General features: G+C 38.3%; 1 protein-coding gene and 1 long non-coding RNA gene across 8 annotated transcripts in view; both read right to left on the minus strand.

The window, feature by feature from the left end:
- Positions 1-17833, minus strand: part of LOC139966188 (uncharacterized) — a 33304-nt gene extending 15471 nt beyond the window's left edge. Inside the window, exons 1-5 of one of the 7 annotated variants that reach the window (XM_071968973.1) lie at positions 13613-13826; positions 10472-10513; positions 1883-2001; positions 959-1066; positions 52-158 (exon numbers count right to left, since the gene is read on the minus strand). In XM_071968973.1, coding sequence (XP_071825074.1) covers positions 52-158; positions 959-1066; positions 1883-2001; positions 10472-10513; positions 13613-13621 — 385 coding nt within the window. In that variant the 5' untranslated portion in view covers positions 13622-13826. Of the gene's footprint in view, positions 1-51; positions 159-958; positions 1067-1882; positions 2002-10471; positions 10514-11732; positions 12935-13612; positions 13827-17659 lie in introns of those variants that run through there. The other 6 variants (XM_071968968.1, XM_071968967.1, XM_071968969.1 and 3 more) reach the window with 6 other exon arrangements.
- Positions 14195-16597, minus strand: LOC139966204 (uncharacterized). Its single transcript, XR_011792508.1, has 2 exons — positions 15139-16597; positions 14195-14577 (listed from the first exon to the last, which is right to left on the minus strand). It is a non-coding gene; the product is annotated as an uncharacterized lncRNA (long non-coding RNA).
- Positions 17834-18058: the final 225 nt, after the last annotated feature.

Here is an 18058-nt window from a genome sequence, read left to right on the forward strand (position 1 = left end):
GCCCTAAATTGTGTTACATTTATTATCGCTTAATAAATATTGAATACTTACGATAACAACAATTCTCTGGCTTTACATACCGATAACCATCACAGCACTTCCTTACAGATCTGTACTCGCCTTTGAATTCTTGTCTGTATTTTGTTACATACTTTGTGCTGGTAACGACAAAAATTGTAATTTTAGATATTGCCAAATAGCATGAAGATCTGTTATTTATTTATTTGCTATATGCAAATAATCTTAAACACTAATAGGAGAAAAGATCACTGTTAACTCTTATATATCTGGCTATCAAATTTAAAAAAAAACATTATATTGAATAAGATTCAGGTAGCATGTAAATATTGGCCAGCAAAGAACTTCTGGTATACAAGTGGTTGCGTTTATAAACCGGGATCTTCCGGTAGAGAATTTTTAACCTTATAAACTGGAAACATGCCAAGCATGTTGCCTGTAGTGAGGTAATTTGATCACTAAGTATGGGCCACTTTTTTACAAAGCCATTAGCAAATTACAAAACTAGGACACCAATTCTTATTCTTGCACTATTAACCTTGATATTGGAATCAACAACATATACCCCATCTGAAAATTTAGGTCAAAGTTCGCCCCTTCTTATGAGAAATACCTTCCTACCTATCTGATGTTGTTAACCAATCCCTTTGACGCCCCCCCCCCTCCCCTCCCGCATCATATACAGACACACCTCACAAACACACACACTTGTGAATTCATGAGAAAAGGGAAAAGGCCTTCATATTCCACTTTTTAATCAATTCATGAGGGCCTTGTCCTCCCCAATCACCCTATTCAAAAAATTTCTCTTCCTCAGATTACTATAGTTAACTGACACCAATGTTTGTGACGTTAAGAACATATCTTTTCCAAAAGGGTAGTAGGGTTATCTTTCTAGTAACACCTAGCAGTGCTAATTTCATTCTTAATGTTACCTTACTTTGACTTCGTGCACCAGAAAGGGGGCCACTGAAAGATGTCCCAACAAAGTTCATGATTCATTATGACATAATAATCCGAGTATGACGAGAGGAGCGATCTGTAGTAGCTGCGCAAAGTACAAACATTGAAAAATGAAAACAAAATGAAGGAAAATTAACGCTTTTTATAATAAGCTTTGTCACTAACTGCATAATAAATTATAATCAATTAATCGATTGAATGTTGTCAAAGGAAAAGAAGAATAATATTCATATTACGTTTATATCCGTTAATTAACTATGACTTATGCTAGAAAAATTGATTTCATTTTAAATTACATAGAACAGGGTACTCTTGAAACAAGGCAGACATATCTATGAGCTTATTTTTCAGTAGACTGAAATACATTGCCATTAAAGGATTTATTTGTCACAGATTTATGTCTTTCAGGAAACATGTGTTTCAGTTTAAACTCTGTCTTTATGTCTTTAAATCCATGAACAATACTGCACCTGTTTATTTATCCAATCTACTGTCACCTTATACTCCCCAAAGAACTCTCCGCTCTACTCATGACATAACCCGCTTGAATGTTCCTAGAACGAACAAGGTCTTGGGTCAGAAATCGTTCAGTGTAGCCGGTCCACAGTCATGGAACAATCTCCCTCGTACTATCAGAGAAACTGACAATATCTCTCAATTTCGTAGTAATCTTAAGACTCACCTATTTCCATGCTAAGTTGTGTCTGTGTCACAAGCGCTATGATCTAGATGGAATAGCGCTATATAAATATTAATTGTTATGTTATTATTAATTGTTATGTTAAACCTTATTACAGTGGCACCAATCGGGTTTCTATTTGTTTCATTGCAGACATGTTGTATAACGTCATATATCAAACCTTTAATGCAAAATACAACCGTGAAGCTATGTGTACAATACCTCTCTGGTCTTGTGCAGACATGACCGCCATCAACATCCAGGGATATTCCTTGTGCATGTGTGCTGGAAATGCCAAAAGAGGCCAGCAGCAAAGCGATACACAATAAGACCTTCATGACCTTCGAAGCAAGACAACAGAGAACAAACAGTGTAGAGAAAGCAATATTATATGTATTCACATAACCCCTTTAAATTCGTAAGACCTATAGAGTCCCCGATTAGTGCAAGTTTGTGGGCCAATTTTCAGTTTGCGAGCTGGATTAAGCTGGCGGATCTCATGTAGGGTGTCACTCTCAATATTTTTTTCGTAACAGTTACACGTAAAACAACAAACGTCATTTGAGGTTTGATTGTTCATTGGCTATATGTGATTGAGTCGACAGGCGATTGGCGTTTATAGCTGCAACGGTGTGAACAGCAGTTTTTCTTTGTATTATAAACGTGTCAAACCGATTTATTGTTAATATCATCCACTACTGATCATTACCCTAAACATTTGCGATTTTCTACAGTAGAATTCCACGGATAAAATTTACCGCTTTCTCGTTTAGAATTAAGTGTGACATTGAAATTCTCTCGGTGATATGACCACTGCTAACTTTGAAGCATATGTTATGTTTTATGATAGAGTTGAACCTCATTTTAGATTATATATACACCCATAATAACTAAAAGAGTGAAAGAAAGAAACATCTATTTCTGCATTAAGCAAAATCTTACTGCATCAGCATATTTGGGTCTTGCATAGATACTCCTCAGTGTTTGGATAACATATTCAATACTTCTATTGGCAATAAAAGTGAACTTGTGATACCCATACATGAGTCCAGGCAGGAACTTGCTCCTACGTTTGACTTCTTTTAAGTTAACTACTAAGATTTGCCTGGCAATGATATCAAGTTAATGAATTCCGAGATTAAAGATTAATTTACTGGTAATCTTCTCTACACAATGATAAAATGCAAACCCATATCCAATCTTAGATTTACTGCAATGATCTTTGGATGGCCACTTACAAAAATAAACCCTGATAAGAAACGAAATTATGTTATTTGGTAATAATTCTATTCTGAGACCGGTGGGGATTGTAGTCCAGGAGCCCAGAAGGTTTATTCAGCTGAAGAGGCACAAAAGGTTTGGTGGCCTGATTGTGTTGGTAGGTGACCAAGCTTCAATAAAATGTGTTGCTGCCGGGACACACCCTGCATGGTAGGTGAGGGGGTCACAAAATAGGGGGGCAAAATATGCTTTTATTTAGCCGAAGAGGTACAAGCACACAAGTTTCTGGGTTTTATACCCAGGAGGGTACCTTGCATCATGGTGGCAACGACAGCAATATCTGACTGCATGGGGCCCCAGACAGTAGCCCAAAAGGGGCCCGCCCATATGGTATTATTCAGCTGAAAGGTACAAGGGTGAATTCTTTTGCATTTGAACTATTACACATTGGGGTGTGCTAAAACACTAATGACAGTAACTTTGTCCTGCATAGGGGCCCAAACAGTAGCCCTAAGTATGGGCCATGCGGTACCACCAGCTGTTGGCTAATTTATCTAGCTGAAAAGGTACATGAACAAAACTTGTTGGATACTGCTCCCAGCAAGACTAATTACATTGCTGTAGCAACAACAGCAATATCTGACTGCACGGGGCCCCAGACAGTAGCCCAAAAGAGGCCCGCCCATACGGTATTATTCAGCTGAAAAGGTACAAGGGTAGATCCTTTTGCATTTGAACTAATACACATTGGGGTATACTAAAACACCAATGACAGTAACTTTGTCCTGCATAGGGGCCCAAACAGTAGCCCTAAGAATGGGCCATGCGGATCCACTGCTGTTGGCTAATTTATCTAGCTGAACAGGTACATGAACAAAACTTGTTGGATACTGCTCTCAGCAAGACTAATTACATTGCTGTAGCAACAACAGCAATATCTGACTGCATGGGGCCCCAGACAGTAGCCCAAAAGGGCCCCGCCCACATGGTATTATTCAGCTGAAAGGTACAAGGGTAGATCCTTTTGCATTTGAACTATTACACATCGGGGTATACTAAAATACTAATGACAGTAACTTTGTCCTTCATATATGCCCAAACAGTAACCTTAAAGATAGGCCCTGCAGCCCAACCAGCTGTTAGCTAATTTCCCTACCTGAACAGGTACATAAACAAAACGTGTTGGACACCGCTTCGAGCAAGATTCACTCTATTGCTGCAGTAATGACAGCATATCTGCCAACATGGGGCAAGACGGCGGATAACAATTAAATCATCAAATCATGGTGAGTACAAATTCTTCTGTTTCTCAAATACTCATTAGTTTAGCTATAAAATTCTAGTTAAGGGGGTACCTTCACAGAAAAATGATAACATTTGCTGGTTCCACATTTCTAGCAATTGCCATAAATAACCATATCCCATCCCTTTCAATTGACAAGCTTCCCTTTTCCCAAACAATATTATTTTATTCATAATTTGAGGATTTTCGGGTAGTATTTATAATTAGGGCCAAGCTGGATGCACTCGGGCTACGCCCTCGTGCATCGCTTGCATTATTATAAAAGTATCTGTGTTTAATCACGGTAGTCTAATTAACCCCCGATCGTGCTTTATCCTATAGATAAACCCAAGCTGACCGTTGATTAACTCCGTTCATTCATACCTTATGATTTTTTGTCAATAAAAAGGCAAAATATACAAAAAAGAATTAGCAGATTTGATAAATGTGTTACCCCGTAGAATTAGTTTATTAACTACCAAACCAACAATGCACATGTGCAAAAAAAAAAAAAAAAAACGCCCAAATGATCACGAATATTCACAACAATTTTACGGCTATCAGTAAAATGAAAGCATCAAACATGGGAATGGAAGCAATTAGAAAGATTATAGATTAACATGAACACAAATATTAACATGGACAGTTAATCAACATTCTTCGTACTTCCATAGCAGCCGCGTCCAAGGGCGTAGGAACCGGGGGGCTGGGGGGCGCCAGCCCCCCAGTGAAAAATGTGGAGGGGCGGAAGTATCATTCCGCCCCCCCCCCGGTTCGCAAGTCAGAAAACCCCTTTTTCATTTCCAAATGAGAAAAAAAATCTCATTTGGAGCACCAAATTGCATCTAAGGCCAGGTGAAAATACAAAATTAAGTTTACAAAATGGAGTGGGTGTTGAAGTGTGCTATATTGCACCAAATTGCATCTGTGGCCACCTGGAAATGCAAAAAAAATTGCAAAGGGGAGGGGGACACCCCCTCCCCTTAGACCCCTCCCCCGTGCCGGCCGTCAGTCTTCAGCCCCCCACTCAAAAGTACCTTCCTACGCCACTGGCCGCGCCTCTCGGAACATGATGTAGGGCCTAGGCCTATGTACGTATATCATATCCCACATATACGTACGTACGTTCACATGTATGTCAACGAACGAGTGGACGGACAATCTAGTCCAGCATAGTGTAACTTTGTGTTGAATTATACGGTCAGTTTATTCATCATGAAATATATTAAATTAAACAGTTGAACTAGCTTAACGTTAGGCCAAGTTGAGAATTTTTTTGCCTAGATCGATTGTTTTGTTTTGAGGAAAACATTCACCAGGCCTTAGAGCGCTTTCTATGTCGTAAATAATCATTATATTGTGACATACATCAACACAATAGAACGGGCAGAAAGGTTATATTCTCTATTGACAAGAACTTATGGATTTCATAGTTGTTACGTAATAAAACCCATCTGTTTGCAGTGGTTAAAAACAAAACTTACACCACACACTGGAGCAACATTTCATCTGCTTGACATGTACAAAACCTGTAACCCAGAACCTATCAGGCTGTTGAACATTGATGTAGTTTTGCTATTTGGCCTTTTCTTGGTTGACATTATTTGGCAAAAAATTACTGCAAAATATTACTCGCTAAGTCAAGTGCTGTATTTTCCATGTACTGCTGTGACAATGGACAATAATAATGTCAGCAGCTTACATTTCAGAAAATTCCACTGACTTACAGTAGCCTACTTGTTACTTTTCTGTACATTCGTAACTTTTGTACCTAGCTATGGGCATCTAGTAACACTCCTTCGTTATAATCCTGTGTGCTAAACTTTATGTTATCAAAATTATACAAGTATTAGTGAAATAGCATGCATGGGAGTAAGCAGGTGGCTGTACGTTTGATCTTATAAAGCAAATCAATGTTGCCTAAGATATAAAAAAAGGTGTCAAATTGACTGTTTACGGTACATTAAACTAGTGTACATGTATTATGGATGTTACTATATATTATCATTTTAACCAAAAATGTAAATATGTTATTTTAGCAAGTGATGATGTTAACATGCCTTCATGTGATTACCACTGAAAAATCATTACGATCAATGATTGAGCAATTTGAATCAAAGTATATCAGTTCAATGCTACAACGATGGAGACCAACTTTGAGTTAATTAGGGCCAGTACAATGTTTTAGGTCATTCTGAAAGATACAATTCTGGCTACATACACAAAGTATTTTCAATTACATTTCAAAAAGTGCACCTATCATAGCGTTCAGGTATGGCATTCACAGTTTTGAATTGCCTCGCAATCCACTTATAAGGTACTTTACACTGGATTTCTAACGAAGAAGACAAATAACGATGTTAACCAAGTTCAATAAATCATTAACCTCTTGTAATTATATTATTTCTGTTTTCTCTCACTGCTCGTCCAATCGTGGCAAGATACAATAAACATGAAAGGAGGGGCTATGTTGGGCTACATTGTCTGGGCCCCAGTGCAGAACGAAGTTGGTGTCATTGGTAGACCTACTTGGGTAAACCTAAATGTATCAGCATCAATGCTGAAAGATTCGCCCTTGTATTACTTTGACTGAATAACACCATACGGGCCTTTCGGGACCACTATCTGGAGCCCCATGCAGGCAAATATTGATGTTATTGCTATAATAATATAACAAATATTGCTAGGGGCAGTCTCCAACAAGTTGAATTTGTGTACCTTCTACTAAATCAGTCGAAGACTGATAAGGCAACAGGGCCTATGTTTAGAGCTACTGTTTGGGCCCCTATGCAGGACAAACATATAGTATTTTAGTATACCCCAATGTGTATTAGTTCAAATGCAAAGGGATCTACCCTTTTGGGCCACTGTCTGGGGCTCAATGCAGGCAGATATTGCTGTTATTGCTACAGCAAAGTAATTAGTCTTGCTGGGAGCAGAATCCAACAAGTTTTGTTTATGTATGTGTGTGGGTAAGGATGGTGGGGAAGGGGTGCAGAGTGTGGGATAAGGGAGAGGAGTGATGGTAAGCAATTCGGAGGTTTGGGTGGGAAGAAAAATATGGTTGGGACGGCAGGGGAGGGGACGTTGTATTTGTGGGTGGGGCTTATATGTCTATATATTAATTATATATCATTATTTGTATCGGGGAGTGTTGTACCCTGTTAAGCTCTCTAGAGTTTTTGTAAAACACTTCCTGTCACAATATTATTCATTCTAATTTTTTCCTTATATTTATATGATTGTAAATTTTCTGTACCAATGCTATTTTCTTGTATATATGTTATATAAATATGTAAATAATATTGTGAAGAAACAAATAAAATGAAGTACCTTTTCAGCTAGAAAAATTAGCTAACAGCTGGTTGAGCCGAAGGGCCTATCTTTAGGGCTACTGTTTGGGCCCCTATGAAGGACAAAGTTACTGTCATTAGTATTTTAGTATACCCCGATGTGTAATAGTTCAAATGCAAAAGGATCTACACTTGTACCTTTTCAGCTGAATAATACCATGTGGGCGGGGCCCTTTTGGGCCACTGTCTGGGGCCCCATGCAGTCAGATATTGCTGTTGTTGCTACAGCAATGTAATTAGTCTTGCTGAGAGCAGTATCCAACAAGTTTTGTTCATGTACCTGTTCAGCTAGATAAATTAGCCAACAGCAGTTGATCCGCATGGCCCATTCTTAGGGCTACTGTTTGGGCCCCTATGCAGGACAAAGTTACTGTCATTAGTGTTTTAGTATACCCCAATGTGTAATAGTTCAAATGCAAAAGGATCTACACTTGTACCTTTTCAGCTGAATAATACCGTATGGGCGGGCCCCTTTTGGGCTACTGTCTGGGGCCCCATGCAGTCAGATATTGCTGTTGTTGCTACATCAATGTAATTAGTCTTGCTGGGAGCAGTATCCAACAAGTTTTGTTCATGTACCTTTTCAGCTAGATAAATTAGCCAACAGCTGGTTGTACCGCATGGCCCATTCTTAGGGCTACTGTTTGGGCCCCTATGCAGGACAAAGTTACTGTCATTAGTGTTTTAGTACACCCCAATGTGTAATAGTTCAAATGCAAAAGAATTCACCCTTGTACCTTTTCAGCTGAATAATACTATATGGGCGGGCCCCTTTTGGGCTACTGTCTGGGGCCCCATGCAGTCAGATATTGCTGTCGTTGCCACCATGATGCAAGGTACCCTCCTGGGTATAAAACCCAGAAACTTGTGTGCTTGTACCTCTTCAGCTAAATAAAAGCATATTTTGCCCCCCTATTTTGTGACCCCCTCACCTACCATGCAGGGTGTGTCCCGGCAGCAACACATTTTATTGAAGCTTGGTCACCTACCAACACAATCAGGCCACCAAACCTTTTGTGCCTCTTCAGCTGAATAAACCTTCTGGGCTCCTGGACTATTGGTGGACGGCCACTGCATTCGCTATAAAACAGTTGCTAGAAACATTGATGCTCTCATTGCCAACACCCTCTCTCTCAATGATTCGGCTAAAGCACCATTTCCGCCTGGTTCAGGACAATACGTTTTATTTCAAAGGTTAGTCTTTTCTTTCTCGTCATTTTGTGAAACCTCCATTAATTTCAATTGTTCTTTAACAGAATTGGTATGTGCAGCTCTCTGTACTGCGGGTTGAATGCAAGTCTCATAATAAAACTACAATCTCTACAAAATGGTGTTGCTAGCGTTATTTATGGCCATGGAAGATGGTATTGTCTCTACCATTTTTAAGGGGTTTCTCTGACACGTTCACATGAGCACATGTTCTTTTCTAAATAGTGTTGACTTTTATAATAACATTAGTCTGTAAGTTTATGTATTGTTCGTATTTGTCTGTTTCTAACCATCCCACTTGAGCATGTCTAAGTCATATCGGCATAGGCAGAAGGTGGGCGATACAATAGCCTTATTATTTCTATTTATCTAATGGCAAAAAAAGACTGTTTTTATGTCTGGCCGGGTAAGACAGGATGGTACATCATTACTGCTGTATAAAATACAGCACTTGTGCTCAAATGCCTAAATGATGATCGTTGTATACGTAGGTCTAGAGGGTAGCATAAACCCTCTGTGAACCCATTTTTATTCTGCTTACTCACGGGTTAACAAAGTGTTCAGTAGTTGACAGATCAATTCGTGGAAACCTTTGATTTGAAAACTGAATAATATAACCAATATTGACTGGTAGTCAAGCGACGAATAGTAACATAACGTCTATTGCATTAGGTTAAATGGCAACTATATTAAGTCAAGCATGTGGCACATTGTCTTCAGAACCACTATTGTTATTTGGTGTAAAGGTATATTACCCTAAATCTACCCTTTGGTGGTTTTAGAGGTCTTATGTTTGGTCTTCGGTATTGTCTAGGCCTATAGGCGCACCTCAGTGGAGTACAGCAACGAACCTTCATACTGGGCCACATTAGAATATTCTTCATCAAGAACAGTGGACCGACATAGGGACAAAGAATTAAGGTTGGATCAAGTTTGTAAGTGCTGACTTTTATTGACTTCAAATCCGATCAGCAATAATCTTGCACTCATGCGTACTTAAACATTTACGAGCTTGAGTATTTACAATCTTTTCAAATTAGCTTCATGCGTTGACCTGAATGTACATTTGACTTCCACAGAAAACAAGGAGGTTTATGTACGTACCAAGTATGGGGTTCATTCAAGCTCTGCTATTCAGACTTTAGTGGTTCCTAGGTTTTCATACCTTCACCTATATTGACCTGAAATGACCTTCAAACTGAATCAATTTCAATACGTATCTTTTGTTCGTGTACATACCAAGTATGAAGTTCGCCCAAGCTGCACTTTTTGAGTTATCGTGCTTACAAGGTTTGCAGTGTTTGCCCTCTGTTGACCTTTGCAGAGATACCAGTTATGGAATATAGAAATTCATCGAGAAATGCATGAAATTGTAGTGAAAAGACGGGTGAAATTACAATAAATGATGAAACAAATTTCGTTTATTTTAAAGGGATTAATATCTCTCTGACTTGTGTTTACAAGTTGTTAACCATTTTTCTTAGATATTAGATTGTCACGGGTTTATGATCATGTTGCATTATATCAATTTCTTGTAAAATTGACTTCGTCTGCGTATCCTGTTAGTAAGGGTGTTATAGGGTCCAGTTATTCCCACATGAAAAGCGTTATAATGTCTGACAAAACGAAATACACTCAATGCAAAAGGAAAAGAAGAATCAAGATACGACCCAACTTCCTCAATTGTATCGAAAACGTCTAGCAATGCTTGGAAATTCATATCAGTTTGCATGATTAACCACTTACCTCAACAATTACTTGCAATTTTCTTGGAAATTCTTCAACAAACTATAAGAAATCCCAAAGGCGGATGAAAGATTAAGGTTTTCGTAACTGTATATTATTAGCATAATGCGCAAGCACCTTATTTCAGACAATGACCAACGTGACCAAATCTTAAAACGAATGGCTAATTTTTGAACATCTCTCATTCTGTTTATCATTTTAAATATCACATCATTCACCTTTTACGTAAAGGTCTCATTGGTTGTGTAAACCGATGCATAATTATAAACTTAGAGAAACACAGAAAGTGCAAGTGCGTATAAAACATAAAGCTATCTAACACATAAAGACATCTCTCTCTGCATCATAGTTCAGATCCACCGCAAATCTAACACCAGGTATGACACCCCATACACACAGAGAACACAGCTGCTAATGTAATTCTTAAAGTTTTGTACCAAATTAAAAACTGGATCGCGCTATAAATCGGTAGCATGTGCTATTAGGATTACAGTAAGAACTGGGGATATGTGTAATTTCAACAAAAATGCAGTTGTTTTGATTTGGTGGGATTACAAATATCCTAAGTTGTTACTGTAAACCTAAAAGCACATGCTAACGATTTATCAGATTTGTCAGCAGAGTTCAGTATTTACTGTGGTACAGAACTTTAAGATTTACAATAGTTACTGTAATCTCTGTGTGAATTGGCTGGATATGACTACGATAATGTCAACGTCAGGTACCGGTTATTGGTGGCTTAACATTAGAATGACATCATAATTTGTTCTTTATTTGAAAAATCGATCTTACATAGGAGTTATTCACACACTAGATGATACTTGATAAACTCAATATCATCTTTTAGAAAAAGGTTCTTTTCAATTTACTCTTTTTAACCCGTACATATTTTAAAAAATCACCAGTATCGAAAATTAAACAAACACCTCTACAATGTGACTTCCTGAAAGTTTGACTAAAAGTTGAAATGTCTAATAGCAGTTCTGAAGGCAATTTCTTTAATATAATACAGCACTTTTTTCTTAGAAAGTGAAGAGGGTATAAAATCATTACATATACACTGTTTTGTGCACATATCTATTGTTCATCAAAGTGCACCCGTAGCTATTCCTAATCCTTTCTCCACTTCGTGTTTAACTAACATTAACACAAGCTACTCATTTCAACAGTTTTTTTTGCACCAATATTTTGAACACCATACACTACCAATGATACAGCACTCTTTTCTTAGAAGCAAAGAAATCTTATAATAATTACTTACATTGAGCATAAGAGCTTGACAAAACAAAATATGAGCAACTCTCACGCAACCCGAACGATTCTCTCAGATTTAGTTCCAAAGGTAGTGCAAGTATAATACGTTATATATGGATAACGCTTATAACTAATGAAGAGGCACTCATGTCCATAGATGATTATAGATGTAAAATCGTCCCTTTACTGTATCTCTTGTTAGACATCCATATGTTTATGAAAACGTTTTGGGCGCTTGTCGCAATAAACATTGCGTAACACGTAATTCCCCGATTACGAAATAACTCATGGAGGTAAAGACGTTCCTTTCGCGTGAAGAGGGTATAAAATCATTACGTATACACTGTTTTGTGCACATATATATTGTTCATCAAAGTGCACCCGTAGCTATTCCAAATCCTTTTTCCACTTCGTGTTTAACTAAAATTAACACAAGCTACTCATTTTCAACAGGTTTCATTTGCACCAATATTTTGACCACCATACACTACTAATAGACTTAACTTGAGGTCCCTAGCTACGCATAAAACTGGGTATGCACAATGGGTTAACTTTGTGGTTGAAAGGAGTTAGCATTTACAGAGAAAAGGCATTCACAACAAAATGAAACTTCTTTTCTCTAACTGTGTCATGTCCCCTACTATCCCAGGTCTTAGGGGTTGGACTGGCTATTTCCTTGCACTGACATTACTGCACACATACCAGGAGACGGTATGACACATCATTACTGCTATACAAAATACAACAATTGCGCGAAAATACTTAAATGAAAATTGTTGTATGCGTAGGTCTAGAGGGTAGCATAAACCCTCAGTGAATACATTTTTATTCTGCTTCCTCAAGGTTAAAAAAGTGCTCGGTAGTTGACATATCAGTACTTGGAAACCTTTGATTACCAAACTGAAGAACTAAACTAACATTGACTGGCAATCTAACGACAAATCGTGACATAACTTCTTTAGTATTAGGTTAAATGGCAACTATATTTAGTCAAGCAATGTGTCACACTAAATCTACCCTTTGGGGGTTTTAGAGGTATAATGTTTGGTCTTGGGTGTATTCGCGAAAATTCATACACTTAATGTGAAAGAAAATGAAGAATCAAATTACGAAAAGTTCCTTGTATCGAAAACGTCGAGCTATACTTTAGAAAGTCATATTAATTTTCATGAATAACCACGTACGTTAACAATTACTTGCAAAATTTCGTGAACATTCTTCAACATACTATAAGAAATCCCAAAGGCGGATGAAAGATTAAGGTTTTCTTAACTGTATATTATTATCATAATGCGCAAGCACCTTATTTCAGACAATGACCAACGTGACCAAATCTTAAAACGAATGGCTAATTTTTAAACATCTCTCATTCTGTTTATCATTTTAAATATCACATCATCCACCTTTTACGTAAAGGTCTCATTGGTTGTGTAAACCGATTCATAATAAGGTAAACATAGAGAAACACAGAAAGTGCAAGTTCGTCTTAAAATGTTATCTAACACCTAAAGACATCTCTCTCTCTCTCTGCCTCACATATAGTTCAGATCCACCGCAAATCTAACACCAGGTATGACTACTATAATATCAACGTCAGGTACCAGTTATTGGTGGCTTTAAAAAACAATGACATCATAATATTCACACACTAGATGATACTTGATAAACTCAATATCATCTTTTAGAAAAGGTTCCTCTCAATTTACACTTTTTAACCAATACAATTAAGAAAATGCATCAGCATCGAATATTAAACAAAACACTGCTACAATGTGACTTCTTGAAGGATTGACTTAAAGTTAAAATGTCTAATAGCAGTATTGAGGGCAGCTTCTTTTAAAAAGCACTCTTATATTAGAACAAAATAATCTTGTAATAATTACTTACGTTGAGCATAATAGCTTGACAAAACAAATTATGAGGAACTCTCACGCAACCCAAACGATTCTCTCTTTTTCTCTCAGAGTTAGTTCCAAGATAATGCAAGTATAATACGTTATATATGAATAACGCATAAAGACAATGAAGAGGCACTCATGTCCATAGATGATTATAGATGCAATTTCGTTCCTTTACTGTGTGTTCTGTTAGACCGACATATGTTTATGAAAACTGGTTGGGCCGTTTGTCACAATCCAATTGTGCAACAGGTAATTCCCCGATAACGAAATACTGTAACGCCTTTAAGTAAAGACGTCACAGGTCCATGCGCATGACGAGGGGAAAGTTATATCAATGCATATTCACTGTTTTATGCACGTATTTATTGCACCAGTAGCTATTCCTAATTGATTTTCCACTTCGTGTTTAACTGAATTTACAACAATCTACTCATTTTAAGCAGGTTTCATTTGCACCAATATTTTGACCACCATACACTACTATTAGCAGGGGCGGATCCAGGGGGGGGCCGACCCGGCCCCGGCCCCCCCTTTTTGGAAATCAGTTGCGTTTTTTTTTATGTGGGAGTACTTCAAATTCCTAATAGGCATAACTTGGTGAAAGAAAAGCCTAATATATATCCAGCTGCTCTTCCCTGAAACGCGATCGTTTTTATTCCAAATTTGAAACTAAGGCAATTATCAGGCCTACGCGACATCACGTATTAATTAGATACGGCTCAGTAGTCAGTACTATAGTGCTGACTATTACTGTCAGGGAAAATCAATGCACAGTTAGCAAGTATATCATAATTATCTGAATGAAACGGGGTGTAGGCGGTTTTACACTATCTAACGCAACGTAGTCGCCAAGAACCTGAAGTATTTTTAAGGGAGGACCCAAGGAACATGAACTTATAGCATGCTCCTCGTGGTGAAACATAATTGCACCTATTAGGTGAATTGAGTGTACTGTTGATAGTAGGAGAGACTAGTGTAGGTTCTTATGACCAACTAGACCGGTTTCTGCTCTCAAACTTTATAGGAGGAGCTTCATCAGTAGTAGCCTTTGAATATTTTATATTCGGCCTGGGCGTCTCGTTCTCAAAATGCATCTATTTTCTGTGCACGAGTTTTTATGGACTCATAGTGCAGCTATAAGAGCATCTAAAAGAGCTTCGTGTGAACCTTGAGAGTCAGCTGATTCTTCGTTAGTATGAAACCTTGAGTTAACAAGTAAACCTTTGAGATTTTGGGCCCTTTTGTATAGGCTAGAATCGGTTCTTTTGGAAACAGTTTGGATAATTCCGCGTGCAGGGGCGTAGCGGGCGAGGGGGGGGGGTGGGTAGTGTATATAATAATTTAGTCGCTGTCGGCAAATTTTGGGTCTGTCGGCAAAAGGAGAAAAGGTGAAGAGAGCGGAAGGGGAAGAAAGAAGGAAAGCTGAATAGAGAAAAGGAGAACGGAGCTTCTTTATCGGTTATTTCGATTTTCCTGTTCTTCATCTGATAAACCATTCACCAATCCAATCACCCGACGCCTGCAAGTTAAAAACCTCTCGGCAAATAACTGATAATGTCACGGCCGTCAGTATAGCTACTGTAGCCAGGCTCAGCTAAGCGAGTGCCAGAATCGCCGGCAACTCAGTGAAAGAAATGGAATTAAAGGCTTCCGTATAGGCCGTAGCCCATGAGTCGTGCTATCGTGTGCAACGTGTTGTTATTATCCTCTGTTCAGAATGACGTCATCGCAGATGTCATTCGTTCTCCGTGGAAAACTTAAGGGCACGGCTCACGAATTGTACACAATTTTTAACGTTTCTCGCTTGTATATCAATGAATGTTGTTATTTCTCATTACCGGAAAGTTTTCTGAACATTTTCATCACGAAGTTTCACTATTTCAACGATCGGTGAAAGAGAAAACACAGTTCGATAATTGGTCCCAATTAATTCTTCTTCTGCCGACTGCTATAAAAATAATATCGAAATGGAAATTCTACGGTGCCAAATTTGACTTAAAATATGCACCAGATTGCATCTAAGGACGTTTCAAAACTAAAAATTTTCCAAAAGGGAGGGGACACCCCCTCCCCTTAGACCCCTCCCCCATTTTATTCACCACTTCCAGATCCGTCGGCAAATCAAATTTGACTTAAAATATGCACCAGATTGCATCTGAGGACGTTTCAAAACTAAAAAATTTCCATAGGGGAGGGGGACACCCCCTCCCCTCAGACCCCTCCCCCATTTCAGTCACCACTTCCAGATCCGTCGGCAAATCAAATTTGACTTAAAATATGCACCAGTTTGCATCTAAGGACGTTTCAAAACTAAAAATTTTCAAAAGGGGAGGGGGACACCCCCTCCCCTTAGACCCCTCCCCCATTTCAGTCACCACTTCCAGATCCGTCGGCAAATCAAATTTGACTTAAAATATACACCAGATTGCATCTGAGGACGTTTCAAAACTAAAAATTTTCCAAAGGGGAGGGGAACCCCCTCCCCTTAGACCCCTCCCCCATTTCAGTCACCACTTCCAGATCCGTCGGCAAATCAAATTTGTTGCGTTAGATAGTGTAAAACCGCCTACACCCCCCTTTCATTAATAAGTATATCATAATTATCTCATTGAACATATCTTGTTTTATGTTTTTTCTTGGGGTGAATCTGGCCTCATAATTTTCGCGCAAAAGAAATAAACAAATCGACGCAATAATAGTGTATGCATTGTACATGCACTGTTGAGCGTTCTTAAATATGTGTCTATCGAGAAAAAATATGTGCACAAAAAAGCGTGTCTGCAACGTTTCTGGTTTTCTAGTTTTTGGCGAAATGTTTCACCATTTTGCATCTAAGCACTCACAATTAACCAAAAATTTCCAAGGGGGAGGGGGCGCCCTCCCCTAGACCCCTCCCCCAGGACGCAGATTACTAAAGAGCTACCATCGGGATGTCGGCCCCCCCTTTCTCAAAATCCTGGATCCGCCCCTGATTAGGCATTACTTATGGTCTCTGGCTTCGTATAGAACTGGATATGTACAATAGGTTAACTTAGTAGTTGAAATGAGTCTGCACTTACAAAGAAAAGGCAAACACAGAAATATTTAACTGAACTTTTCTGGAACTGCAGTAGGTCTATCCTACTAGTCTAGGTCTTATGGGTGGGAATGTGTGTTACCTTGCACTGACATGACTGCACCTACCAGGAGGGAGGTGCATGTAACCTAATGAAAGGAGGGGAACTGTATAAATTAAATTCGAGGTAACAACAACTGAAGAAAGCTATTTTAAGAGGTTTAATTGATGCACAATCCGGACCAAGCCATACTTTATTAAACGTAATTTTGATACTTATAGTCAATTTAATGAAGACGTCTATGTGACAACAATCAGTTTGACACATTTTATGTTGAATGTCTATAGAGGGTAGCACAAACGCTCTGTGAACATTATACATTAACCTGAAATGACCTTCAAACTGAATCACTTTCAATACGTATGGTTTGTTCGAGTACATACCAAGTATGAAGTTTGCTCAAGCTTGCACATTTTGAGTTATCGTGCTTACTAGGTTTGCAGTGTTTGCCCTTTGTTGACCTTTGCAGAGATCCCAGTTATGAAGTTCAAACAAATTTCACTTTCCGGGCTATCGTGTGTACGTTAATAAGACGTACACCACCGAGACTAGGGAAAGTTCTCTTAACTAAATATAGAACTTCAAAAATTGTAGTGAAAAGATGGATGAAATTACAGTAAGAGATGAAGCTTATTTTGTGCATCCTAAAAATTGATCTTTCATATGAGCACTAGATGATATTTGATGAACTCAATATATCATCTTTTAGAAAAAAAATTCCTTTCAATTAACTCTTTCAGCCAATAATATTTAAACAAAGCACCAGCATCGAAAATAAAACAAACACTTCTACAATGTGACTTCCTGAAAGATTGATTTTAGCTTGAAATGTATAATAGCAGTACTGCAGACAACTCCTTTTAAATAATACAGCACTCTTATTTTAAGAACTAAGAAATCTTGTAAGAATTACTTACATTAGGCATAATAGCTTATAGACAAAACAAATTATGTGGAATTCTCGCTCAACCCGAAAGATTCTCTCTTTTTTCTCTCCAGAGCTAGTTCCAAAGGTAGTGCAACCGTAACTAAGGAGACCAGTAAGACCAAATATCACCTCCTATCCTACCAAAGCTTTTGTGCAATATTAGGTGCAAAGTATAACACGTTCTGTGATAAGCAATAAAACGAATGGAGAGGCATTCATGTGAATCGATGATTATTCATGAAGGTGTGAATTCGGCCCATTACTGTTTGCTTTGTTAGACAGACATATTCTTATGGGCGTTTGTCGCAATAGACAATGTGCAATACGTAAATCCCGATTGTACGAAAATAACTCATTCACGTTAAGAACTTCAATGTTGACGTATATG

The sequence above is a fragment of the Apostichopus japonicus genome, chromosome 4 (assembly GCF_037975245.1).
Source record: "Apostichopus japonicus isolate 1M-3 chromosome 4, ASM3797524v1, whole genome shotgun sequence".
NCBI lineage: Eukaryota > Metazoa > Echinodermata > Holothuroidea > Aspidochirotida > Stichopodidae > Apostichopus > Apostichopus japonicus.